Source organism: Lichenostomus cassidix, unplaced genomic scaffold, assembly GCF_008360975.1.
Source record: "Lichenostomus cassidix isolate B80296 unplaced genomic scaffold, HeHo_3.0 HiC_scaffold_43, whole genome shotgun sequence".
NCBI lineage: Eukaryota > Metazoa > Chordata > Aves > Passeriformes > Meliphagidae > Lichenostomus > Lichenostomus cassidix.
In genome coordinates this window covers 1705055-1732736 of record NW_028147635.1, presented here as the reverse complement: position 1 = coordinate 1732736, position 27682 = coordinate 1705055, and the positions used below count along the sequence as shown (strand labels likewise).

The following is a 27682-nucleotide window of genomic DNA, read 5'->3' as shown; positions in this document are numbered from 1 at the left end:
TTGCATTTATTGTAATCTCTTCAGTGAATTGTTAGTCTGACCTGTAATGTCTGTTGGGGCAGTTGAGTGGGATTCATTTATCCTGATAGTTTAGTTTAAATGAGCACAGTGGTTTTGGGTGTTTGGAGTATGAATGACTTCCAAGCTGTGCCAAAAACATCCCTTGGGGAGTGTTGGTGTGTCCCTGGGAGGTGTTTCTGGGTGTCCTGGTGGTGGCTGCCAGCAGAGCCCCAGTGGTGGGCAGGGGGATACAAGGACCCCCCTGCAGTGAGGGTTGGGTTTCCCAAAGCAGGCACTGCCACCTCCAGCCCAGAGCCAGGGGGCTGTGGGACCCTCAGGGAGAACCAAAAGGGAGGAACCTCAGGATGCCCAGAGTGGGGAGGGTAGAGAGGGCAATACCAGGACCAGGGGACTGCTGGCAGTCTGGAGTAGAGGGAGTCTGGAGGTGGGGAACCTTGTGACCCCAAGGACCCCGAAGTGGGGAGCCCACAGAGAAGGGGGGAAAGCCAGGACATCTGGAAAATTCAAAAACCTGGAGATGGGGAAAGAGGTGACTCCTTGGACACACACACCCTGAAGCACTGAGGGGAGAAGCAACCCATGGAAACCCCAAAACCCCTAACATCCCTAAGTGAGGGGACCCTGGAGGAGAGGGACCAGCATGACCCCAAAGTGGGGAGACTGGAGAGGGAGAAATTCGGGGATTCCCAGGACATACAAAAGCCCAGGGAGGGTGGGGACCATCTAGATGTAGGAAACCCAATACATGCAGAACCCCTAGCAGCCAGGATGGGAGGGACCCCCAGAATTCTAAAGGGGAGAGCCCGGAGAAGGGAACTCCTGGGATTGTTATTGGGGTTTTTTTTGTTTGCTTGTTTTCCAAAATTTTGGGGTTTAAGATGTTTTTATGGACACCAGATGCCCGGTGACTTCTAGAAATGGACTCGAGCAGGAGGACCTTCAAACCCAATGTGCTCACACCTTGTTTTTCCCCTCCAAACCAGGACTTCCCATTCCCAAACCTTGACTGGATGGAGAAGGCTGTGAGGAAGATGCCCCAGGACAGCCAGGCAGGTGAGGAGGAAGTCACTGCCCCTTTCCCCTTCTCTTCTCCTCCATTTCCCAGCCCAGCATCACCCCTGACTGCAGGACAACCCTGCTGCTAACACTGTCCTGCCAAGACAACCCCACAACCATGTCCTCAGATGTTCTGGGCTCTTCATAATCTCCTATATTTATAATGTAAAAATCCCTTGTTAGAGGTCTCAAGGAGAGTCACCTGAGTCCCCATAAGCTCCTCTGCACATCATCACTGATCTTCCCCACCCTACTTAGTCCCAGGTGGAATAGGACTTAGCAATCACCATGGAAAAATTCTGTAAGTTATCAACACATTACCCAAGCTATGTAGCCGTGCTGCCTAAACACAAGTTTTTATTTCTTACCAGGTATCTTCTGCCCTTTTGCTCAACATAGCTATAACACAGAACAAGGTGGGTGGAGTAATTTCCCTGAAGAGGGCCCTTCTCTGTCAAGCCCTCTACTCACCATCTATTGCAAGCAGAGGAGCCTAACAGCCTTGTTGCCTCCGAGGGCTTTTATACCGGGTGGTATTTGCCTCCTCCCCTTACTCAGGCCTGCTGGGAAGGAGAGGCGGGCCCAGCCAGAGGTATATTAACCCCAGCCTTTGCCATCAAGGTTCATTCTTCCTCTGGGATTCACAGGGGTAGGAGCTCTCTTCTCATTTCTACCTAGGAGATCTTTCATTTTATCTCAGCTTTTTTTCAGCAGGCACTTTTGGTTTCTAAAGCAAGGGTGGCTTCAAAGACACACTGAAGAAGATTGCCTTGAACATGGGGAGTATTTAAGGTCAGGGTTTTGGGGTTATTAAGTTGTTTTTTTAACTTTGATATTTAATGAATTTGGTGGTTTGGTTTTTTCTGTAGGTATTAAGGAGCATGGGAGCTTCCAGAAACTTGAGATTGTGTCCAGTATGATACCTCACCTTTTTTTCAGCAGATTCATCATGTCCTAACAGGGACCTGCCTCATGTCCAAGATGGCATCCACAGCTGAGGCTTCCACTAAGCAGAAGGAGGATTGTCACAGGGAGAGGGAGTGTGAGCAGGGTACCAGGTGAGGAATTACAGGGGGGTGGGATGGGGAGCCTCAAAGGCAGCACAGTGCAAAAGAGTGTCCTCTGAGGGTCCCCTAAGACTTGTCCCCTGGAGCGGCGAGTGTATTTCTGGGTCCTAAGGAACACCAATGCATCCCCCCTCACACACACAGCATGTAATTCTGTCTCTTACTAACTTGGGTGTTCATCACAGTGACAACCTGTCAGGGTTTGACCCTGACTAAATGCCAGGTACCCCCACTCTGTCCAGCCGCAAGTGTGCAGGAGAGGGGAAAGAAAAAAAACTGTTAAATACACACCAATCTCATGAGTGAAGTGAGATAGGACACTGGTAGGAGGAGGCATGGAAGAAAAGGGCAAGCAGGCTTCAGACCTAAAGTTGCACAGTGGTTTAATTACCTGACAGGGTTGGAGGATAAATCAGAGGTCAAGATAAGCTTTCTATACACCATTTTGTTCACGCATCCCCCTCCCTCTTAGGACAACATTGTCTACTCAGCCCCCCTCCCTCCTTCTAACCAACAACCCAGGTAAGGGGCAGGTTATGGGTTATTCTCCTAGTCCATAAATCTGTTACCACAATTCTTCTGCTACAAGCACTGGGTTTTCTGCTTATCTCTCTCTAGACAGTTTCTCTGCTCCCCCTCTTCCTCTTATGGCATTGTATTCTCGGCTCACCCCCCTCCCTCTTTCCAAATCAACAACACAGGCAGGGGGTAGGGTAAGGGATTTTTTCTCTGGTCAGTGCATCAGGGAGGGGGTCCTCTACTTAGCCACGGGGTCCCTCCCATGAGAGACAGTCCTCTGGGAACTTCTTTGGCGTGGGTCTGATCTCACGAGCAACAACCTGCGCGAATTCTGCTGCAATGTGAGTCCTCTTGTCCATAAGGTGCAGACTGTCCCGAGCTGAGGCCAGGCTGCTTCCACCCCAGGACCAAGGCCTTTCTCTCCCTTGCAGGGCCTTTGCAGCTTTAACCCTTCACATGAGACTTCCACCGGATCACAGCTTCCTCCAGGCATCCACCTGCTCCTCTGGTGTGGGCTGTGGGTGGATCTCTACATCCTTGTGGACTCCATGGGCTGCAGGGACACCTCCTGCTCCCCCCATGGTGTTCAGCAGGGCTAGCAGAGGGTTTTCAGCTCTGGTCCCTGGAGCACCTCCTCCCCCACCTTCTCCACTCACCTTGGTATCTCCATGCTGTTCTCCCTTCACATATTTCTATCTCCTCTTCCTCTTCCTCCTCTAACTACACAGAAGTGCATGCCTACCTTGTTTTCCTTTTCTCCTAAATATGTATTCACAGAGGAGTAACTAGGCAGGTCACTCACTGCGTGTCTGTGCATGGGAAGGTGCAGTGGTGGGTCTGTGCAAGGGTTGTCCTTTACCTTTCTTTGTTTTTTTTTTTTTTTTTCCTCCAGGGAGTAATGCTGGATGTCAGCTGTCCGGGTTGCTGCGGTGTGGTGAGTGATGACCAGCAGACAGACTGAGCTCCCAGAGCCTCACCCCAGTCCCTGCCCCTAACCCCTATCGCTGACCATAGCCCCAGACCCTGACTGTAGCCCTAACCCCACAGCCTAACCCAGACCTCCTGCTGACATCTCCTGCTTAAAACCCAAAAAGCCAGAAGATGGCTTCTAATTAGATGACGAGGCATTTGGCTACCCTAGGAGCAGAGAGTGCTCCCTTTCTGGGTTAAGTCAGGGTGGCCCGTCCACCCACAAGGTGACCAGCTCAGGTAATGGACTTATGCATGCCCCTTTTGAAGGTTAAGCAAGGGTGGCCCATCCACCCAGGAGGCAAGTGGCCCATTTACCAAACAGACATATATACATACATATATATGCTCCTTTTGCAGGTTAAGTAAGGAGCACCTCCTGTCCACCCAGGAGGCAACTGTCCCATTTAATGAGCAGACCTACATACATATGCATGTGCTTTTTGCAGGTTAAGGGAGGGGGGCCCGTCCACCTGGCCAGATCGGAACTGGATAGGCCCAAATATGGGCGGTGGACACAGTATGAGCAGGATGACTAGAGCCACCGGTACCACCCCACCTTCCAGAGGTACACACACCAATGTTTGATTTTATTTTTTTGCACCAGGGAACGAGCCCGGCTGGTAAAGATGTGCATGATGTCAACACAGGAGAAGAGCGCTCTGGATGCTAGGGCATGCATGGTCTTCTCTCACCTCATTTTAGAGAGACCGAGGGCCAGTAGCAACTCAGAATTGTGCTTGTACCACTTACCCCGTGCCCCCAAGGGGAAGCCCACGAACTCAATGTTACCTGCCTTAGTCAGTTCTTGGATCTGTTTGAGAATGCTTATATTTCTCTGCCTTCTCCGCTGCAGTGTCCTTCGGAGAAGAGTTGTTGTTCTCATAGCTGACCGTCACGTCCACAATGAGTGCCCTGTGCTCTTTAACCAAGACTCAGTTGGGTTTAAACAATTCACCTGCCTCATCCTTTATGTGAGGTTCCTGGTAAACTGTCCAATTCCCTGTCTTAGCCACATCACTAAGAGTTTCACAGATGGAATTGTGACCTTTAATCCTGGCATACCGCGTAATTGGACAATTCCCAATTGTGTGGGCGCAAGTTTCAAACTCGGCACCACAATGCCTGCAGGATCAAAAGCGGTTACCATGCGTACCCCTTGCCAGGAATTCTTTAGTAGGGTAGACATTGGCTCTCAGTTGAAGTGTGGTAATCAACTTTCTGTGAGGTATTCCTCTGTATCGTGATATCCATCCGTTGCTGATCTTCTCGTTCTCAAAGGTCCCGATACCATGGCCCTGGGCAGCCAGCCGTTTCCATTTCTGGAACTCAGATTTCCACCAATTACAGGGTCTTGGATAGCATGCTTTTTGGGCCAGAGCCTCCCATTCTGACAGGCCTTCATCTTCACTCTCAGCTGTTTCCAATCTTGGAGTAGGCTCCCAAATGTGCAGGACGCATTCTTTACTACCTCCAGCTTGAACCCATAATTTCTCGTCTAACAATTCCAGCTGTTCGCCTCTCAAAAATGTCATGAGGCTCTCATCTGAAGACTCTGTGAGTCTGTGCACCCTCCGCGCTTGTAAGCTTGGAATAAGCGCCGCCAATTTCATCAGGCCCAATCCACCATCAGTACACCTGGAATACATGAGGCCATCACACGTGCTTGATGGAAGATGAAGCCAACCCTTGACAGCAGTTCGAATCGATTGGTCCAGGGATTTGAGGAGCCCCATTGTCACATCGGTATGGTCGGCCAAATATAGCAGTCTCAGGATGGTATAAGTCCTGAGTATGTCGACCTTCTGAAGAGGTTTGTGTGGTGCCGCATCGATCTGATGGAGCCAATCCTCTAATTTGACAGGAAGACCAACATCAGCAAAGCCGGTCCAGGGATCAGTCCATGTGCCGAGATATTTCTCAGCGTGGTCTGGGTCGGTCATATTCAGGGGGGTGCCATTAATTGTCCAAGCAGGACAGTCATTGATGGTATACGAGTCTCTTGTAGGCTTGATGTAAAGCTGTGACACTTGTCCCCCTCAGTTCTGAGGCCAGTAAGCTCGCAAAAGGCCTCCAATATTTTGATGTTACTGTCCATTCCCTCCCAAGAATCACTCAGCAGCACCAAATCATCTGCGAAGGCCATGGCTGTTATTCTCAAACCTGCCTGAGGAAACCCCTACTCCTTTGTTCTAACTTGCACAACAAGGGATCAAGGGAAAGGTTGAACAGCAGAGGTGACAACGGATCGCCTTGTTTGATGCCTGTGAGGATCTTAATGGGGTTTGTCTTCCCCTCCTTGGTGCTAATGTACGTAACAATGTTCTCATACATCTTGCGGACCAGCTGGATAAAGTGAGGATCTACCCCTCGTTGTTTCAGCCTCTCGAGAATGTGCCGATGGCAAACGGTGTCAAAGGCCTTTGCGATGTCTATGAACACGACCCCGAGGTCTTGATGCCCCGCTTTCGCGTGTTTAACCATGAGTTGTAACAACTTAAGGTTCTCGGAACAGCCTGATGCACGGATGAACCCCCTTTGGGCTAATCGGGCATGCACGGGTCAGCCTTGCCATCAAGATCCTGGAGAATAACCGAAACACCACTGATGCGATAGTGATGGGCCTCCAGTTATTGACGTCCCATAGCTTCTCCGGATCTGCTGACTTCGGGATTAAGACTGTCCAGCATTGCCACAGTGCCTCTGGAATTGTTCCAGATGCCAGCCAGAGGTTGAAGGTCTCCATCAACAGGGAGTACTGGGTGTCCATTTTAATAAGATGACCCACAGTAAGTCTGTCTGGCCCTGGGGCAGAGGTCCTTTTCATCTCCCCCACGTTCTTAGCCACCTCCTTCTTGGTAATCAGGGTCCGAAACATGGTGTTATCTGCTTCCGCATGCAGCTGGAAGGATTCGAGGCCTCTAAATGCAACCGATGATTCCCATCTCGCACTGAAATTTCAGTGGACAGTGCCTGATGGAATTTCACATTGCAGGGCGTCCATGCTGTCCAAAATAATCCTCGCCAATCTCCCCCTGTGCAAATTGAACAATTTCTGATACCGCAGATATTTCCCTCTCCTCTGAGCTCTTTTCCGCATCCAGTTAGCTGGCTTCCTGGATGCCTGCTGACTTTGGGATCTCTGAGACTTGCGATGCCCGGTACCTTTCCTGTTCTGGCAACACATATCCAGTCCTCCGAAACATGCGTCAAAACATTCGTTAACCACTACTTGTGGATCCTCTCCCCCTAGAATTCTCTCAAAAGCTCCCTGGCAGCTGGTGAATCTGCCCTCCGATAACCCCTTCCAGGTATCATCCCAATAGCAGACCTCTAAGTGTCCATCTCTTGGTGAAGCAGAGGATCGAGTGGGCATCTCACCTCCCGATTGGAGCTTGCCTGCTTGTCCAGATGGAACCGAAACATCGGCACCTTTCCTGAAAAGACGTCTCTTCTCACAGACCTGCTTCGCCGTCTTAGATGGAATATGGTCCGCAGTCACGTTATTAATACTCTTCTCACTGGCATGTGTCACCATCAACTGCCTTAGGAGGGCCTCTTCCTCCTCGGTCCATACCCTTCTGGGGGCCCCTCTTGAAGATGACACTCTCGGCTGGGAGGCAGCAATCCATTCCAAGTTCCTTCTGACAGGATGCACCGACCTCTTGTGTTGGGCCAGGCCGATCTTGGTTCAGAACCCCCTCTGACATACCTCGCAGGTCCAATCGCCTGTAGGAGCTGCATGTGCGGTCCCTTTGCAGCTGGGGACGTGACAGGCAATGCTGTGGTACTTCAGGTTCTGTTTACCGCACGTGGAGCACTTGAACCAGATCTTTTTTTGCCCATCCCTCCTCTTTAGATGGTCAATCAACGCAAGCATCCCAGTAAAAGGGCTAGCACAGCACGGACAGCGTGGATTTTTATCCGGGACGCACACCACAGGTGTACCTGGTGCCACGCCTGTGCTGGTCCCGGGAACGGCGTCCGATGATGTGCTGGGCTGTTCATTGTGCCCTCCATCTGTAATGTATTGTCTTGGTTTGAAAGACAGGTGTCTGCCAAGAGAGGTTGAACCCTCCCTTAGATCAGAGAATGTGATTTTTTTTTTTTTTTTTTCCCCTCCCTCCGAATTATTTAATTTTGTAAATCAAGGGCTTTCAGGCAAAGGTATGGGGAAAAAAAAAAAAAATCAGTTCTTTACTAGTATCTATAAACAAACAATAACAGTAATGGCAACCACAACTAGAACCAGAAAACCAATAGCAGATAACTTGTGAGCTGCTGAGCCTTCTCCCGTGTGGTGTAATCAGAGTCGCAAGCAGCAGGGGCACTGTTGAGCTCCCGGCTGGGCAGGGCAGGTGCGATGACTGCTGAGCGGCTGCAGGTGGCGCTGTGGCGCAGTGTCAGGTCAGCCTCCGGCAGCTGCAATGGCGGGCAGGCTGAGAAGCGCAGAGGGCAGCGAAACAGCTCAGAGCAGCGAGAAAGCAGGGCAGCAGGGGCAGGCGCCGGCTTTCTCTCTCTCTCCCCGGCCAGCGAGGCAGCGAGGATTTCTGCAGTCACAGCAGACGCCGTGGTCTCGTGAGGCAGAGGGTGGGGGCAGGCAGCAGAGGCCGCGGGACTCTCCCGGCAGCAGCCGCGAGGAAGCGCAGCCCGGGGGAAACGTGCCCTTCTCCGTGGGGAGAAAGGTTGAATCAAAGCTCACCCAGCCAGGAGAAGAGAAAAAAACAGGGCACAGTTGGATCCGCTCTGGTCCAAGGCGAAGAGCAGCAAAAGAGCAGCCTCTCCTCTCAGCATCCGAACCACGAGAGCCTGTTCCCAGGGCTGGCTCTTCCCTTACCGTGCCCTGCCCAAAGCCTAGCTTTTGTCTTTTACAAAAGACTTGATCGCTCTAAACATCTAACTATTTGTTGCTTAGTAACAGGAATGGGAAGAAATTCTCAACCCCCAACACTGCATAAGATTTTTTAGCACAATAAATTTTCTTTTGTTTAATCTTTGGTCAGTATGTATGTTGCTTCCAACTACTTATTTGTGCCTTCCAAACCACAGATATTTATCATAATTTCTTTTTAGTATTTATGATGCCTTTTGAATGCCATGTACAACAGATTGCATCAATCGAAAGTTGTTTTCTATGGACAGAAAATGGAAGAAAAACTTGTTTCTTAATCCCGAAGAGACTAAAGCCCTTGTGTTTGGCATCACATCTCACATAACTTTGGTCCCAGTATCTCCACAGGGGATTTTGGCCCTGGGTCAGCCAAGTGGTGATGGTGACACCCTTAGGACGGCCATTTGGGCAGGTGTCTGAAGGCATTGGGAACTGCAAGGACCTTCTATAGCAGCAATGCCTGTATTTATTCTCTCTGTCTTTATCCCCTCTTTTTTCTTTCTGTCTTTACTCTCTCAGCCTTTATCCTCTCTGTCTTTTCTCTCTCTCTCTCTTTATTCTCTCTCTATTCCCTTCCTCTTTAGTCCCTCTGTCTTTATTCTGTCTACATCCTGTCTTTATTCCCTGCTTTTATTCTCTCTGTCTTTACCCTCTTTATCCCCTCTGTGTTTTTCTGTCTTTATTCTCTCTGTCTTTACTCTCTCTGTGTTTATTCTCGCTGTCTGTTTTCTCTCTCCATTCCCTCTCTCTCTATTCTCTCTCTCCCCTCACAGCCGAGCAGGGCTGGCGGGAGCCGCGCTCCCCTCAGCGCCCCTGAGCAATGGCGGCAGCAATGGCGGCGCCGCTCCCTCAGCGCCGCCCCGGCCCCGGCGGGCGGGGAGCCCTCGGCAGCGCCCTGGGGGCAGCAGGACAAAGCCCCGGCCCCGGGCTGTGTCCCCGTGGCGCCGCAGAGCCCAGGGCACACACGGGCAGGGCACTCGGCGCCATCGCCCCCAGCCCCGCAGCCCCTTTGGAACCCGGCCCGGGGCTCGCCCTGCCTCCTCCAAGGCCCTGCTGGGCTCCAGCTGTTGCTCAGGGCTCTGTGGGGATCTTGTGCTCGGCCCGAGCGGGCTTTGTTTGCAGCCCGGGCTGCTGAGGGTCAGCCGTGAAATGTCCCTGCAGGGCACTTTTAATGGGATCAGCCCGGTGCTTCCTTTGTGCTGTGCCTTGCGCTGCTGTTTTATTCTGCTTTTAGAGCCTGCCTGGGAAGATCAGCCCCCAGGAGAGCAGAGCCTGCTGAGAGATCCAACATTCTCACCCTAAGCAAGGGATGGAACAGCACACACTGCTGAAAAGACTCCAGCGGTTCTCAAGGCATACGGAAAGCTGAAACTGTCAATTTTGCTATTTGGTGCTGCATCCCTGTATAAAAGAATGCCCTGAAATGTCAGCTTTCCAGAAAATGTCCTGCATTGGTGTTTCCCTTGCTGGTGACAGTCTTTTCAACCCAGCCTTCTGGGGCCTGACCTCTCTGCTGCTGTAGTTCCATGGACAGAGGTTGTTGTCTTTTCCCCCTTGCCATGGGCAGGCTGTGTTCAGCCATCTCCAGGACAGCAGGGCCACATCCCATGTCACTGTGACCTGGCAAGACAAAAACCATCACTCCAAAAGTGCCTCCCTTTCTCCTTCTTCCCAGGCATTTGGCCCTGGTAGTGGGTTTGGCTGCTGGTTGCTGCAGGAGGGAGACCACTGTGACACTTTGGGGCACATGGAGCCCTTGTGACACTGTGGAGCCTCATGGAACCTGGGAGTCACTGTGACACTGCAGGGCCTTGTGGAACCAAGGAGACCATGGTGACACTGTGGCACCCTGTGGAACCAAATATCCATTGTGACAGTATGGGACCTCATGGAACCAACTCTCCTTTGTGACAGCGCAGATCCAAGGAGGCCATGGTCTTGCTCATTGTTTATGCAAAGCTTTTGTATTCCTCATGGAATCCAGGAGAGCCTTGTTACACAGCAGAGCTTCATGGAACCAAGGGTCCGTGGTGACACTTTGGAACTAAGGAGACCATTGCTGAGAGTACAGAACCTCATGGAACCAAAAGTCCATGTGACAGAGTGAAGTTGTAAAGGGTCCGGCGGGGTCCGGCCGCCTGGCCCCAACGAGCTTCCGGGGCTTCGGGAGACCTCGGGGGCCTCACCTGGCCCAAGCTCTCAGCCCTCCCGGCTGTTCAGCTCTGTCCAGAGGCGGCTGCAGTCAGCCTCGGTGTTCCCAGGGTCGCTCCTTGGAGCGGTAGGGACCACGCGGCGGAGGCGGGTGCCTGCCGGGCAGGAACGCCGTGGAGTCGCTGGTCGCTTCCCGTGATAAAGAGAGTGCTACGAGTTGAGAGTCCGCAGTGTGCAGTTTATTCAGGAGAAGCGGCGCGGGGGAGGCACACTGGGGGCTCTCGGGTGGGGCGGTCCACGCAGCTGCCGGGCGCAGAACCTGGCAGGGCTGGGGTCGCGGCCACACCACGCCGAGAGAACAAAGGGAAGGGGTTTTTAGGGGGAAATACGGGGTTTCCCGGGGAGGAACAGCAGGGGCGGAGCCAACGGGGCTCCGGGACAACATGAGGGACAAGCGGGGGAGCAAATGAAATATAAGTAGGGAGGGGATTACAAGCAACTCATGGGGGAAGCCCGGCAGCAGAACATTCTAGTGAGGGCAAGCAGCGGGGGCGGTGATAGGGGCGGGGAAGCAAACCTTAAACCAATAAGCCTAGGAAAAACTTTCCAGGGGAGGGAGAGAGCGGTTTACGGCCCGGCCTCCTCCGAGTCCCAGGCGATGGCATCCTCGGCAGCGTCCCCGTGGATTACGCCGACCGCCGGCCTCAGGGACTCGGGATCTGCAGCATCGGGCCGCCGCACCCCCACAACAGAGCAAGGCCTCGTGGAGCTCCTGGCAAGTGGCAGCGCTGCAGAGAGACAGCTCTGCCCAGGAGCAGCTCCTGTGCACAGCCCAGCAGGGCTGGGGCACTGCCAGGCCATCTCAGGGACACCAGCAGGGCCCACCCAGAGCTCACAGGTGCTCAGCATTGGCAGGGGCTGTGCCATGGCCCAGAGGGGGCTGTGTCATAGCCATGGGCACCTCTGGGGCTGTGTCAGAGAGCCACAGAGCAGCTGTGATGTCAGAAAGGGGCTGTGTGACATCTCAGAGTAGGTTGTGTGAGGTCACAGGTTGGACTATGACATCACAGAATTGGTTGTGTGAGGTCATGGAGCAGCTATGGCATCACAGAGGGGACTGTGTGACACCACAGGGCAGGCTGTGATATCGCAGGGTTGCTGTATGACATCAGAGCAGGCTGTGCAGTAACAGAGTGAGCTGTGTAACATCATTGAGTGGCTGTATGGCATCACAGAGTTGGCTGTGTGACATTACTGACTGGCTTGTGACACCACAGAGCAGGCTGTGACATCCTAGAGCAGGCTGTGATCAGTGACATAATAGAGAGGGCTGTGGAATCACTGCTTGGTTGTGTGACATCATACAGCAGGCTGTGAGGTCAGAGAGTAGACTGTGTGACATGACAGGGTGGCAATGTGACATCATCCAATGTGCTGTGACATCACAGGACAGCTTCATGAGACCATAGTGAAGGCTGTGTGAAATCACAGAGTTGCCTGTGACATCACAGAGTGGGCTATGACAACACACGGTGGCTGTGTGACATCACTGGGTAACTGTATGACATCACTGGAGAGGTCACTCTGCCCCAGCCCCGCCTCACAGTTCCCCCAGACAAGTCCAACACTGCTCATCCACAGCAGGGTCCCCTGTCCCCCCAGGTCCCCCCTGCCCCCCAGTGCCACAGCCTCCCCCACAGGATGTTCCACGAGATTGACCCCCATAGCCTGACATGGGGACAGGGGGGACAGGGCCCTGGGGGGTGGGACAGGGGCACAGGGACCCCCAGTAGTGTCCCTGTGTCCCCCAGGGCAAGAGCCTGGCCCAGGGCTCCTTCACCCTCTTACGAACGAGGGCTTGAGAACACCTAAAAAATCCCCAGCAAAGGATGAGCAAAACCAGATTTAATATTCAGTGACAGCACAACAAAGTTCCTTGGCAAGAGTCACTCTGCTCCTGACTGCACAGTCCAGGCACACCAAGAGAAGAAAGCAACAACAAAACCAGGCAATCAAACCAGAAATGAACTGAGAACTGTCCCTGTGTGTGTCTGTGTCTGTAGGTGTGACAAAAGGATAGTGAGAGCAAGGATAAAAGGAATACAGCCTAAGAGCTTAACAGCCCTCAAACTTAACAGAACTTAACTTCTACATTAACCTTAACATATACCTTAAACTTAACAACTTAGCAAAAGAACAACCCCTAGCAGCATTTCACTTAGCTCATACCTTATGACTGAACCTCACTTACAGGCCTAACTCACTCAGATATCCAAGGCACTTCAACACCTCCCAGAGCAGCATTTCTCCCCATTTCCAGAGCACAGGCACATGTGTGTGCACACAGACAGACAGAGGCAGTGCCAGGGAGCTGTCAGAAATTGCCCTGGAGGGCAGGGAAATGCTCACTGCGGATGCTTTTGCATCTCCCCAGCAGGCGAAGGGTTGAGCCTGGAGGAGTGGGGGGATCGGCCCAGGGTCCCTCGTTGTTCGGGGATGCCCCGAGTGCAGCAAACGGGAGAGTTCCCGGCTCGGAGAGGCCCCACTCAGAGGGAGCTCACTGCTCCAGGAGAGCTCCAAGGGGCTCCTTTTGGAGCCCTGTTGATAGGGCCCCAAGAGATGGGTTTTAGTCACAGCAAGGTTCCATCCTGGCTGCACTTGGGATCCACAGCTTTCTCTGACACTGTGAGAACAGGGATGTTGTGCCACTGAGGGGAGAAAAACAGTTCCCAAGGCTGCTCCTAAAGAAAGCAGGAGCTGGTTGGACAGCAGCAGTGCCTGGGAGCAGACAGTGTTTGTGATCAGCTGCAGAGGAGCTGAGCCCAGGGGCTGTTGGCCAAGGCTGAGGCCTAACGAGCATTTCTCAGATCCAGGGCTGCCCTGGAAAGGTGGTGGTGGGGATAATTCACACCCTCAGTGTGCTCCCAGTTCCTCCCAGTATTTCCATGTCTGTGCTCCAAGTGCTGCTCACAGCCCTGATCCGTGGGGATGGGAATGTCCCGCTCCCTTCCCGGGGCAGTGTCACACCTGAGCCAGGTGTGCAGGGCAGGACCTTGCCCTGACCCCAAGCACTGTCCCACCTGCAGGATCTGCTTCCCATCGGCCTCTTCCTCCTGCAGCCCCAAGCCCAGGTTGGTCCTAAACAAAGGGCGCTGGCTCAGGGTCATCCCCCGGTGGGGGCTGTGCACCCCCTCTGCCCCTTCCCCAAATTCCCTCCTGGGGGCAGCAGGAGCTGGGTCAGGAGCCCTGTGGGGAGGGAAAAAGAGGTGACACTTGGATGGGGGTCACACATGCTCTCAGAAACACACATGACCCCTGTGGACAGCCTTCACCTTCTCCCGCAGAGCCAGGAGGATGAACTCCAACATGGAGCCCCCAAACCCCAGCAGCACCTTGGGGGGTGTGGTATGGTGGCAGCTTTGGGGATCTGGGTTCGTCATGACCACTCAAAAACCCTCTCCCAGCCCCACAGCCACTCCCAGGCCCCTCAAACCACCCAACAGCTCCTCCTAGGATGCTCCCAAACCACTCCCTGCAATATCAATGGGCCCAAGAGCCACCATAACCCCATTCCCATCTCCACCTACACCCACCCAAATTCTCTCCAAGCCACACAGCCCAGCCAGGACCCCAAACCTCTCTCACAGAGCATGCCAAACTCCCTCTCAGCACCACAAATGCCCCCAAAAGCCACAAAAGCCCCTCCCAACCCCCCCTAGGATTCCCTAAACCCCCTCCCACCCCCCATGGCACTGACCAGGAGAGGCTGGTGGACAGGAACATCCACAGCTGGGAGCAGCTCAGGCACTTCAGCAGTGATTTGGGCACTTTGGGGGTACACCCCACATGGGGAGAGGCAGGCCAGGGACTGGGACAGAAAACTGGAATTCCTGGAGAACAGATGGGCTCAGGTAGACACATTCTGCCAGCACAACTATGAGACTGTTGTCCTGTACCCCAGCCTGGGCAGCCCCAGGACATCCATATTTAAGAAGCAATCAAAACAATGTGAGCAAGCACTTCTTTTTAGACAGTGGATGAGGAGGAGGTGAGAATATGTGAGGGAAAACAACATGGAGACACCAAGGTCAGTGGAGAAGGTGGGGGAGGAGGTGCTCCAGGAACCAGAGATGAAAATCCTCTGCTGGCCGTGGTGAGGACCATGGGGAAGCAGGTTGTCCCCCTGCAGCCCATGGGGTCCACGAGGGGTGCAGAGATCCACCCACAGCCTGTGGGGAGGTGCTCATGCTAGAGGAGCAGGTGGATGCCTGGAGGAAGCTGTGATCCAGTGGGAGTCCCAGTGCAGGGAAAGGCCTTGTTCCTTGGGATGGAAACAGCCTGGCCTGGGCTCAGAGCTCTGAACCCTGTGGACAAGAACTCATGGGGCAGCAGATTCCAGTGGCTGCTGCTTGAGGGATTGGACCCATAGCAAAGAAGTTTGCAGAGGACTGTCTCCAGTGGGAGGGACCCATGGCTAAATAGAGGACTCCTCTCCCTGAACAGCAGAAGAAATTTTGGTCATGGACTGACCAAAAAAAACCCATACCCTGCCCGCCACAACCCCCTGCGCTATTGGTGGGAAAGAGGGAGGGGGGTGAGCAGAGAAACAGTGTATTAAGAGCTTATCTTTAGTTCTCATTTGCCTCCTCTGACTCTGTTTAGGGTTAGGTTACCAATAAACCACTTTGCAACTTTAAGTTCTCAATCTGTTTTACCCCTCAGTGCATCCTGCCTGGTTCATTATCTCGACTCATGAGCCCTCTGTGTGTGTGTGTGTCTGTTAGGGTTTTTTTTTTTCCCTCTCCTCTGCACAGCTGCAGCAGGGGAGAGAAGAGAAAGCAGATTTCATAGGTGCCTGGCATTTGGCCAGGGTCAAACCACAATACTGGGTCACTGGGAGTGTGGGTCACCAGGGCTCTTCCCAATGAGGGTCCTACAATGGGGGATGAATACGGAGCAGTGCATGAAGCTCTTCCCCCACTCGGGGCACTCGCAGGGCTTCCCTTACTGGTGCCTCCGTCGGTGTTGGGTCAAGTGAGAGCTCCTGGAGAAGCTCTTCCCACACTCGGGACAGCTGTAAGGCCTCTCCCCAGTGTGGATGCGCCAGTGCCTGATGAGGTGGGAGTTGCGCTTGAAGCCTTTCCTGCACTCAGGGCAGCGGAAAGGCCTCTCCTGTGTGTGAATCCGCTCATGGATGAGGAGATCTGAGCTGGTCTGAAACCTCTTCCCACACTCGGAACACTCAAAGGGCCTCTCCCCAGTGTGGATGCGCCAGTGGGTGATGAGGTGGGAGTTATGTTTGAAGCCCTTTCTGCAGTCAGGGCAACGGAAGGGCCTCTCGTCTGTGTGAATACGCTGGTGTAGGAGGAGAGCTGAGCTGGTCTGAAACCTCTTCCTGCACTTGGAACAGTCATAGGGCCTCTCCTCTGTGTGGCTCCTCTTGTGACGGATCAGGTGGGAGCTCCGGCTGAAGCTCTTCCCACATTCCCCACACTCATAGGGTCTCTCCCCAGTATGGATGCGCCGGTGCCTGAGGAGGTGGGAGTTGTGCTTGAAGCCCTTCCTGCAGTCAGGACAGTGAAAAGGCCTCTCGTCTCTGTGAATCCGCTCATGCATGAGGAGATCTGAGCTGCTCTGAAACCTCTTCCCACACTCTGAACACTCATAGGGTCTCTCCCCAGTGTGGATCCTCTTGTGACGGATCAGATTGGAGCTCTGGCTGAAGCTCTTCCCACATTCCCCACACTCATAGGGCTTCTCCCCGGTGTGGATGCGATGGTGGTCCATAAGCTTGGAGATCCTTCTGAAGCTCTTCCCACATTCCCCACACTCGTAAGGCTTCTTGGTCTCATGAAGCTTCTCAGGAATCTCCAGCTCTGAACTCTGGCTGGAGCTCTTGCCAACATTCTGGCACAGGGTGGGTCTTTGCTCTTTAGAGCACCCTGGGCTGGGTTTGCAGCCCCTCCATGTGCAGCATCTCTGGGGCTTTTCCTCCCGGTTGGATTCCTGGGTCATGGAGCTGCTCAAAATGGCCTCTTCCATGAGGTTCTGCCGTAAGGACTTGTCCTCCCTGGTCTCTCTCCTCAGTTCGTTGCCTGGGGCAGAAAGGACAAGGAGAGGATTTGGGATTTGCCTCCATGCCAGAGGGAAGGGGAAGGAGATCCCCCCAGTCCATCCCTACCAGGACAGAGTCAGCAGCAGGGTTGTCCTGCAGCCAGGCGTGATGCTGGGCTGGGAGATGGAGGAGAAGAGAGCAGGAAAGGGGCACTGACTTCCTCCTCACCTGCCTGGCTGTCCTGGGGCATCTTCCTCTTCCTCAAAGCAGCTTCCTCCTTCTCCATCTGGCCAAGTTTGGGAATGGGAAATCCTCTTTTGGGGGGAAAAACAAGGTGTGAGTTCATTGGGTTTCAAGATTATTCGTGCCCCAGTCCATCTCTAGAAATCACCGGCTGTATAGTCACTGTAAAAAACCTCTTGTCTAAAAAACCTCTGAAATGCTGTGCTGGTTTAAACTGGCAGGAGAAATGGATTCCCCAGAACTGCCCCAAAAAAGATTAAGATGGGAGTCACAATCCACCAAAGAGATTACAAGAAATACAATGACACAGCTTTAACTCACAAAGGCAGAGTATAACCAGGCACCCTCGGAGAAGAGCAGCATGGTGTTCCTTAGTTCCTGTGCTGAGCGCCATGTGCACCCATTGTATGCCAAGAGAAAGCAAAAGGAAACCAAACCTGTTGGTCTGAGTGGTGATCACAGTCCTTCTGAAGTGGTAGTTTCAGTCTTGTCTAAAGCAGTGGCTGCAGTCCTGTGGAAGTTCTGCTCCACCTTCTCTGGATCTCTTGAGTTGTGTCCCACATCCCCAAAGCCACATTATATATGCTCAGGTTCAGGTGGCAATGCTCAGTACCTCCCCCAGGCCAGGGAGTTTCAAAATGGAAAGATGTCATCCTGTGAGTCATGGGATATCTGGGGAGTCTTTGATGGTCTCAGTCATTTCAGCTGCCCATTGTGTTTGGTGCCATTGAGTCCACGATGGCCCATTAGCAGAGATGACCCCCCAGCATAGCTGGGACTGTGCTGGTGCTTCCCTGGAGGGAGTCATCTCAGCTGAGTCATTGGTGTGAAGAAACAGAAACACTGCCTTCCCTTGGAGGGTTTGCCTCTTCTTCCTTATCTCATTTAACACCCAGCTCGTAGCCTGAGGGATCAGGGGTGCACTGGGCAGCTCCTGCAAACGACCTGTCATCAGCAGCTCATCAGAAATATCCTAATGGGAGTAGAATGCCTAGTTTGGTCACACCCACAGAGTGCTAAACTGGTGCCCTGCTCCTATAACCAGGACAGACTGGCAGTGAAATGTAATTGCAAGATGTTGTTCCACTTGGCTTTCAGCAAAATAACCCATGGGCAGAGTTCCTTCCAGCTGCAATCATTCCTTGATTTTCACAGGGATTTGTTTCCCATTCCTTCTTCCTTCTGCTTCAAGCTGGGAATGTGCTGGAAAATGTCCAGCAAAGCAAATTTTGCTGTTTGCTCTTGGAACCCAAAAAGCAGCTGGACCTTGTCACCTGGCCCTGCACATCTCCCTTGGGATGCACAGCAGAGCCAGGACTCTGGGAGCCTCGGGAATTGTCCCCTGGGATCCATGGCACACACTGCAATGGGTTGGAATTCCATATTTTGTAGCAAGGAAAAGATGTTCCTGCCCTTGAAGGCAAAGCTCTTGTGGGGCTGAAAGGCAAGTGGAGATAGTGCAATGACACTTCACTGCCAGCCTGTCCTGGCAAAGACTCAGCGTGATAACTCCCTCTGAGGAAGCACCAGCACGGAATTTGGATGAAGAATCCAAAATCGGAGGGATGGGATCAGAATTGTGCAGGACACGGTGGATTGGCTGTGTTTTGAAAGTAAATAAATCACCCAGAATTATTGATTTCTGTTCCATTCATTTTCAGTTAGTTCCAGTTCTATTTTCAGAGTTCCACCTTCTCAGCTGATTGCTCTTTGTGTCCTCCTTTCTCTTCTGCCTCTCTTGGCCTGCTCTGTTTCTCTCACAGTGTCTCTCTTTAGCCAGGGCAGCTCCAAGCCAAAGACCCTCTGCAGATTTTGTTCCCAGTCCATGAGCTAAAACAACCACGCGATGTAGTGATGAAAGCTGGCAGTGAAGTGTCATTGTAAGATTTTACTCCACTTGGCTTTTGGCTCCTCCTTCTGAGGAACTTTGTGTTCAAGGGCAGAAACATCTTTTGCTTGCTGCAAACTGGAATTCCAGACCCTTGCAGTGTGTGCCGTGGATCCCAGAGGGCAATTCCCGAGGCTCCCAGGGTGCTGGTCCTGCCATGCCTCCCAAGGGAGCTGTGCAGGGCCAGGTGACAAGGTCCAGCAGCTGTGTTGGTTCTGCAATGTCACAATGGTCCATTGGTTCCATGAGTTTCCATCCTGTCAGAAATGGACTCCTTGGTTCCCCAGTGTCACAATCATCTCCTTGGCTCCCTGAGGCCCAGCAGTGTCACAATGGAATAATGGTTCCATGAGGTTCTGTAGTGCCACCATGGTCTCCTTGGATCCTCAGGGTCACAATGGACATTTAAGACCACATTTTATCACCATGTGTCCTTGATCGAATCACCTTCCTTACTGCCAAAAATGGTTCATTGGTTCCCATGATGCCCTCCTTTGTCCCAGTGGATATTTGGTTCTTCGAATTTCTTCAGTGTCACAATGGACTCCCTGCTTCCACGAGGCCCTGCAGTGTCACAGTACCCCACAGGGTCCATGAGCTCCTGTTCTGTCAGCAATGGTCTCCTGAGTTCCAACGAGGCCCCACAGTGTCACAGTGACCCCTTCATTCCATGAGGTTCTGTAGTGTCACAATGCACTCCTGGGTTCCATGAGGCCCCACTGTGTCACAATGACACCTTGGTTCCATGAGGTGCCACAGAGTCATAATGGTCTCCCTTCATCTATGAGGCCCTGCAGTGTCACTTTGGTCTCTGTGGTTCCATGTGGCCACAAAGTGTCACAATGATCTCTGTGATTCCATTGGGAACACAAAAGCTTTGCATAAACATTGAGCAAATCCTGCTTAACACAGCTAGACCCATCTGTTTGTATTCAAAAGAGGTGTTAAATGTGAGAATGGCACCATCAACTTCCATCTGCAACTGAGATCAAGGGAAAGGACAGGGACAGAGAATTGTGCTTCAAGATACAGAGAATTCTGCTTACAGAGATCACTTCTGGTCACATTGTCCCTTGTAGAAAGGTGACATCATCAGAGGCAGCCTGTACTGAGCATGTGGTTCCTGAGTGGGGTTTGTTGTGTAGGAAACCTGCTCAGGCTTTTCCATTCTTTCCTCACAAACAGGAAAACTTCTCCTGGGCCTGTGTGCAGGCAGAGCCCTGAGGAGAGCAGGTGGGACATGGAGCAATGGGCTGGGACAGCCAGCTGCAGAGCTCAGGGGACAAGTTTGTGATGCAGGGAACAGGGATGTCAGTGCCAGGTGGGCAATGTCAGCCATGGTGAGGTTGGGGGTGAGGAGCAGGTTGTCCCAACAAGGTCAGCCCTCAAGGGGCTCATTCTTCTACATGCCCAGACCTCCTAAGGAGACATTCAGCATCAAGATCCCTTGGAAAATGTTTCTATCACCTCTTCTCGGAACGGAAATATAAAAAAAATATTTCCTTGACGTTAAAGAAAAGTCATGGGTGCACTTTGAAAACTTCCTCCTTAAAAGAACACCAAACTGACTCCAATAGCTGTACAAGCCCTGAACACTTGAAGACGATGGAAGGCAGACAAAGAACTCCTGAGGGCTTTCTGTAGTTTAATGAGCCCCACGGTGGATTTGGGGCTGAGTCTGTGACCCTCAGGGACTGAGAGAAGGTTGAAAAAGCTGTTTAAGGAGTCAGAAGCAAAACTCCAAGTCCCTTGGAACATCATTGGGCGCCACTGAGGGCAGAGACTGTCAAAGGCTCCCCAGGGGCTCGTGAGAGCAGATCCTTGGGGCCAGGATTGCAGGGAGCCAAAGGCTCTGAGCAGGGAACTGGAATGCTGAGAGAAGCCTGGGTTGGTTGGAGGAAGCAGAAAGGCCAAGGCCTGAGCCCAGTGACCGGTTTGTGGGTGATTGTTGCTGTACTCCAGAATTGCCCTGGAAAAACCCCTGGGGAAGCCAAGGCAGGAGCAGCTGGGAAGGGCTGGCAATGCTGCTGCTGCTCCTGCTGGGAGCCCCAGCTGGGCCAGGCTGGCGCCCACTGCGCTGCGGCTCCTGCTGCTGCCAGAGCCGGGCGGGACTCGGGGACAGGGAATGGACACGGGGGGACAGCAAAGGCCGTGGGGCTGCAGTGATGTTGGCGCTCAGGACAGTGCCAGCACAGAGCTTCGGCCCTGACATTGACCCAGAGGGGAACGCTGGGGAAATGCTCCATTTCAGCCTTTCTTTACTCATCACTGTGAAGTGATCAAAATAAAAGGAGAACAAGCATAATCTGATCCCTCCTCCTTTAGGAGGAGCTGTGAGGGGCTGTGAGAGACTATAAGGGGCTGTGAGGGGCTCTGACAGGAAATGAAGAGCCATGAAGAGCCATGAAGGGCCATGAGGAAGTCCTGCCATGTCCCCAGGGTAGGGCAGCTGTGAGGCTCCACAAGTGCAGATGTGGTGCAGAGCAGGCTCAGAGCACCTCTGGGAGGGGATGAGACCCTTCCCCAGCTCCAAACCACACCAAAACCACCATAAATAGGACTTTGCATCTTCAGAAGCAACTGGTAACTTGGAAGTGACCATACAGCTCAATCCCACTGTGAGAAGGAAGGGAATCTTCCCAGTGAGCTGCCATCCAGCCACTATTAACAATGAGTGGGATTTAGAAGTATAACACTAATAAATAATACAAACAAATAATAGTAACAACATTAACAAGCAATGAAGCCCCAAATTCCAACACACAGCACCACACCAAAAGGATGAACCACCTTTTCCTTTATTGCCTCAAGGCTCATGAGAAATAAACATTATATAATACCCAAAAACCCACTCAGAAAAGGGTTTCCTCTCCCTTCATCATCCCCAGCCTTTGACTGTCTCATTCCAGACCCTGTCCCACACTCCCAATCCCCACCCCAACCCATCTCACCCCTCCTGGACATCAAGACCCCTTCCCAAGCGCTATATCCCCCAGTCCACCCCTCCAATTCCCATCCCACCCATCCTGCCCCACCCAATGCCCATCTCACCCCTCTGGAACTGCATCCCACTTTGCCCAATCCCCTTCCAGTGTCATCCCACCCTGGGGGGCTGTGGAATTGAGTCATCTTGGGCAGGGATTGAGCCATTTTGGGGTAACACTGAGTACTTTCCAGTGGAATCAAGTGGTTTTGAGGTACTGGATGAACCCTCTTGGCTTTTCAAACACAAAATGGAGAAAGAAACTGTACCAAATACCCCAGAAGCACCCAATCATCCAGAATAACTCCCGATCACCAAACACCCCTCCCAAATAGCAGTAAAACCATGAGGCTCTAGGTAATAAAGCTGGAAAGAAGAAAAAGCTCTTCCTGCAGTTGGGGCTTGTGCAGGCCTTCTCTTACTGGTGGCCCCGTTGGTGTTTGGTCAAGTGAGAGCTCTGGCTGAAGCTCTTCCCACACTCAGGACACTCATAGGGTCTCTCCCCAGTGTGGATGCGCCGGTGCCTGATAAGGGTGGAGTTGTGCTGGAAGCCTTTCCTGCAGTGAGGGCAGCGGAAGGGCCTCTCCTCTGTGTGAATCCGCTCATGGAGGAGGAGATTGGAGGAGGTCTGAAACCTCTTCCCACACTTGGGACACTCATAGGGTCTTTCCCCAGTGTGGATCCTCTGGTGGCGGATCAGGTTGGAGCTCTGGCTGAAGCTCTTCCCACATTCCCCACACTCATATGGCCGTTCCCCTGTGTGGATCATCTGGTGGCGGATCAGGTGGCATCTCCTGGTGAAACTCATCCCACATTCCCCACACTCATATGGCCGTTCCCCAGTGTGGATCATCTGGTGGCGGATCAGGAGAGAGCTTGTCCTGAAGCTCTTCCCACATTCCAAGCACTTGTAGGGCTTCTCCCTGGTATGAAGCTGCTCATGGACCACCTGCTCATAGCTCTGGCTCGATCGCTGGCCAATTTCCTGGCACAGGGTGGGTCTTTTCTCCTCACAGCACCCTGGGCTTGGTTTGGAGCCTCTCCTCATGTGGGATCTCCAGGGCTTTTCCTCCCCATTGGATTCCTGCACCATGGGGTTGCTCAAAATGGCCTCTTCCATGAGGTTCTTCAGGGAGGATTTGTCCTCCTTACTCTCTGTTGTCAGCTTGTTGCCTGGGGGTGGAAACACAAGGAGAGGATTTGGGATTTGCCTCCATGCCAGAGGGAAGGGCAAGGAGATCCCCCCAATCGATTCTCGGCATGACGGTGTCAGCAGCAGGGTTGTCCTGCAGCCAGGGGCAATGCTGGGCTGGGAGATGGAGGAGAAGAGAGCAGGAAAGGGGAAGTGACTTCCTCCTCACCTGCCTGGCTGTCCTGGGGCATCTTCCTCTTCCTCACAGCCTTCTCCTCCATCCAGCCAAGTTTGGCAATGGGAAATCCTCTTTTGGGAGGAAAAACAAGGTGTGAGTCCATTGGGTTTGAAGGTTATTCCTGCCCCAGTCCATCTCTAGAAATCACTGGCTGTATAGTCACTGTAAAAAATCTCTGAAACGCTGTGCTGGTTTAAACTGGCAGGAGAAATGGATTCCCTCAAACTACCCCAGGAGAGATTAAATGGGAGTCACAATCCACCAGATTACAAGAAATACAATGACACAGCTTTAACTCACAAAGGCAGAGTATAACCAGGCACCCTCGGAGAAGAACAGCATGGTGTTCCTTAGTTCCTGTGCTGAGCGCCACATGCTCCCATTGTATGCCAAGAGAAAGCAAAAGGAAACCAAACCTGTTGGTCTGAGTGGTGATCACAGTCCTTCTGAAGTGGTAGCTGCAGTCTTGTCTAAAGCAGTGGCTGCAGTCCTGTGGAAGTTCTGCTCCTCCTTCTCTGGATCTCTTGAGTTGGGTCCCACATCCCCAAACCCAGATAATATATGCTCAGGTTCAGGTGGCAATGCTCAGTACCTCCCCCTGGGCAGGGAGTTTGACAATGGAAAGATGTCATCCTTTGAGTCATGGGATATTTGGGGACTCTTTGATGGTCTCAGTCGTTGTTGCTGCTCATTGTGTTTGGTGCCATTGAGTCCACGATGGCCCATTAGCAGAAATGACCCCTCAGCTGGGTGGGACTGTGCTGGTGCTTCCCTGGAGGGAGTCATCTCAGCTGAGTCGTTGGTGTGAAGAAACAGAAACACTGCCTTCCCTTGGAGGGTTTGCCTCTTCTTCCTTATCTCATTTAACACCCAGCTGGTAGCCTGAGGGATCAGGGGTGCACTGGGCAGCTCCTGCAAACGACCTGTCATCAACAGCTCATCAGAAATGACTTAAGGGTAGTAGAATGCCTAGTTTGGTCACACCCACAGAGTGCTAAACTGGTGCCCTGCTCCTATAACCAGGACAGACTGGCAGTGAAATGTAAGATCTTGTTCCACTTGACTTTCAGCTATGTAATCCATTGGCAGAGTTCCTTCCAGCCGCAATCATCCCTTGAATCCCTCAGGGACTTGGTTCCCTTTCCTTCTTCCTTCTGCTTCAAGCTGGGAATGTGCTGGAAAATGTTCAGCAAAGCAAACTTTGCTGCATGCTCTGGGAGCCCAAAGAGCAGCTGGACCTTGTCACCTGGCCCTGCACAGCTCCCTTGGGATGCACGGCAGAGCCAGGACTCTGGGAGCCTCGGGAATTGTCTTCTGGGATCCATGGATTTACAGGGGTAGAAGTTACTAATTTAGGGGGGCTAGAAGCTGAATAATAATCTTCTGGAACTTACTTAGGTGGCCTGAGTTTGGATAATGATTTACTAAGAACTGCTTGCTGAAAACAATATATCAGTTGCTTAATGATTTTTGCCTACCCAGTAAAAGGGAGGATATAGAAAGGAAAGCCAAATAATTGATAAAAATTACTGAGTTTGACTGAACATCCTGCTCTCAGACCTCAGAACTGGCTCAAGTGAGTTCTAAGGTTTGGACTTGGACCAAGAACCAAGGGGTCATGTGCAAGGAACCAAGGTGAAGAGTTCATCCTGAGGAAGACTGCTAACTTTATCCCTCATTTATTTTCGGGACCCTTGCCCACAATTAATCTGTGACACTGAGCTTGTGTGAGCATATTTAAATGAACTTTGAACTCATTATAATACGAAGCTGGGATAGGTAATGAGTATGTATAGAAGCATTGTGTAACTTTATGCATATGTAACCTAATGTAAACCAAGTGAAGAGCTGCTGATGGTGTGCATGCCTTTGGAGGGACTGCTGCCCATGCACCCCAGCTGGAATAAAAGCATACCTACTTCATAACTTTCTGAGTTGTGGAGTCTATCAGTGCTTCACCATGGCAGACACTGCAATGGGCTGGGATTCCAGTTTCTAGCAAGGAAAAGATGTTCCTGCCGTTGAAGGCAGAGCTCTTGTGAGACTGAAAGCCAAGTGGAGCAGGATAGTGCAATGAAATTTTACTGCCTGCCTATCTTGGCAATGACTCAGCTGTGATAACTCCCTTTGAGGAAGCACCAGCACAGTCCCACCCAGCCTGAGGGGTCATCTCTGCTAATGGGCCATTGTGAACTCATGGAATCAAGGGGTCATTGTGACACAGTGGGGCCTCATGGAACCCAAGAGTCCATTGTGACACTACGGAACCTCATGGAATGAAGGGGTCACTGTGACACTGTGGGGCCTCGTTGGAACTCAGGAGACCATTGGTGACAGAACAGGAGCTCATGGAACCTGTGGAGCATTGTGACACTGCAGGGCCTTGTGGAAGCAGCGAGACCATTGTGACACTGAAGAACTTCACAGAACCAAATATCCACTGGGACAAAGGAGGGCATCATGGGAACCAATGAACCATTTTTGGCAGTAAGGAAGGTCATTGGATCAAGGACACATGGTGATAAAATGTGATCTTAAATGTCCATTGTGACCCTGAGGATCCAAGGAGACCATGGTGACACTACAGAACCTCATGGAACCATTATTCCATTGTGACACTGCTGGGCCTCAGGGAGCCAAGAAGATCATTGTGACACTGGGGAACGTCATGGACCCAAGCAGCCATTGTGACACTGGAGAACCAAGGAGTCCATTTCTGACAGGATGGAAACTCATGGAACCAATGGACCACTGTGACATTGCAGAACCAACACAGCTGCTGGACCTTGTCACCTGGCCCTGCACAGCTCCCTTTGGAGGCACGGCAGGACCAGCACCCTGGGAGCCTCAGGAATTCTGCTCCGGGATCAATGGCACACACTGCAAGGGTCTGGAATTCCAGTTTGCAGCAAGGAAAAGATGTTTCTGCCCTTGAAGACAAAGCTCCTCAGAAGGAGGAGCCAAAAGCCAAGTGGAGTAAAATCTTACAATGACATTTCACTGCCAGTCTTCATCACTTCATCCATGGTTGTTTTAGCTCATGGACTGGGAACAAAATCAGCAGAGGGTCTTTGGCTGGCAGCTGCCCTGGCTAAAGAGAGACACTGTGAGAGAAACAGAGCAGGCCAAGAGAGGCAGAAGAGAAAGGAGGGTGAAGCATGGCATAGACTCCACAACTCAGATAGTTATAAAGTAGGTATGTGTTTATTCCAGCTGGGGTGCATGGGCGGTAGCCCCTCCAGAAGCATGCACACTGTCAGCAGCACTTCACTAGGTTTATATGAGGTTACAGGTTACATATGCATAAAGTTAGACAAAGCCCCTATACCTATTCATTACCTATCCCAGCTTCGTATTATAATGAGTTCTAAGTTCATTTAAATATGCTCGTGCAAGCAAAGTGTCTCAGATTAATTGTGGGCAGGGCTCCCAAATAATTAATGATGGGAAAATCAATAGTCTTCCTCACGATGAACTGTTCACCCTGTTCCCTTGCACATGTTCCCTTGGTTCTTGGTCCAAGTCCAAGCCTGAGAACCAACTTGTACCGGTCCTGGAGTCCAAGGGCGGGAAGCTTGGTCACACTTAGTGGTTTTCTCAATTATTTGGCTCTCTTCTCTCTATCCTCCCCGATACTAGGTAGGCACAAAATCATTAGGTGAATAATAAGTGGTTTTCAGCAAGCAAATCTTAGTAAATCATTATCCAACCTCTGGCCCTCTAAATCAGTTCAAAAGTTATTATTATTATTATTACTATCCAGCTTCTAGTTCTTTTAAATTAATAATTTCTATTTTACCCTAAATCATGTGGGAGTGTTGAGGGTACTTTCTGCACCTTGTGACTCAACAAGACCTTCTGTGAGAAATTTTGGGGTGGACCATGACCCCCATTCCTGTCTCCCTGAGCCACTGGGAGGGAGGGGGGAGAGAATCAGGAATAAAGTGAGACCTAGGAGGGAGGCAGGGATTGGGAAAAGGTGGGTTAGGATTTGTTTTACTTCTCATTTTTCCTGCTCTGATTCTGACGGGGGATAAATCCAATTAGTATCCCCCAGTCGACTCCCCTTTGCCCAGAATCCATACAGGATCTCTTCCTGCCCTTATCCCAGCTCAGGAGCCTTTCCTTGTATTTTTTCCCCACCCAGCTGTGGAGGGGAGAGGGATGTGACACATTTGGGGGACACCAGGAATCCAGCCAGGATCATCACACCACACACAGTCATGGGAATCAGCCAGAGGAGCCCATTTACCCCTGAACAGCATCCAGAATAGGAGAATTTGGGGTCAGGGAGAAAGTCAGATCCATCAGGACACCCATGGTCTCAGGGACACGCAGAGATGAAACAGCCATAAGCCTGAAATCTGGCTCCATGGAATGCCTGGAATCCTCCAGGATGATCTGGTTCCTTGTCTCTCCTGATGGTCTGGATGAGGGGATTCAGGGCTACCTCAGTACATTCATAGATG

The 27682-nt window shown here is 51.9% G+C and overlaps 3 protein-coding genes across 3 annotated transcripts in view; 1 reads left to right on the top strand and 2 right to left on the bottom strand.

The window, feature by feature from the left end:
* LOC146421112 (uncharacterized) overlaps window positions 1–27682 on the top strand; it is a 382384-nt gene that overhangs the window by 287638 nt on the left and 67064 nt on the right. The window contains exon 7 of the mRNA XM_085047575.1: window positions 27504–27510. Within this exon, the coding sequence (XP_084903701.1) occupies window positions 27504–27510 (7 nt within the window). The remainder of the gene's footprint in view (window positions 1–27503; window positions 27511–27682) is intronic.
* The window catches only part of LOC146421116 (uncharacterized), a 248287-nt gene that overhangs the window by 202441 nt on the left and 18164 nt on the right, over window positions 1–27682 (bottom strand). The gene's annotated exons all lie outside the window — the stretch shown is intronic.
* On the bottom strand, window positions 15470–23256 carry LOC146421117 (uncharacterized). Its single transcript, XM_085047622.1, has 4 exons — window positions 23205–23256; window positions 22672–23016; window positions 22396–22593; window positions 15470–15812 (listed from the first exon to the last, which is right to left on the bottom strand). The coding sequence occupies exons 1-4, from the start codon at window positions 23254–23256 to the stop codon at window positions 15679–15681; spliced, it is 729 nt and encodes a 242-aa protein (XP_084903748.1). The 3' UTR covers window positions 15470–15678.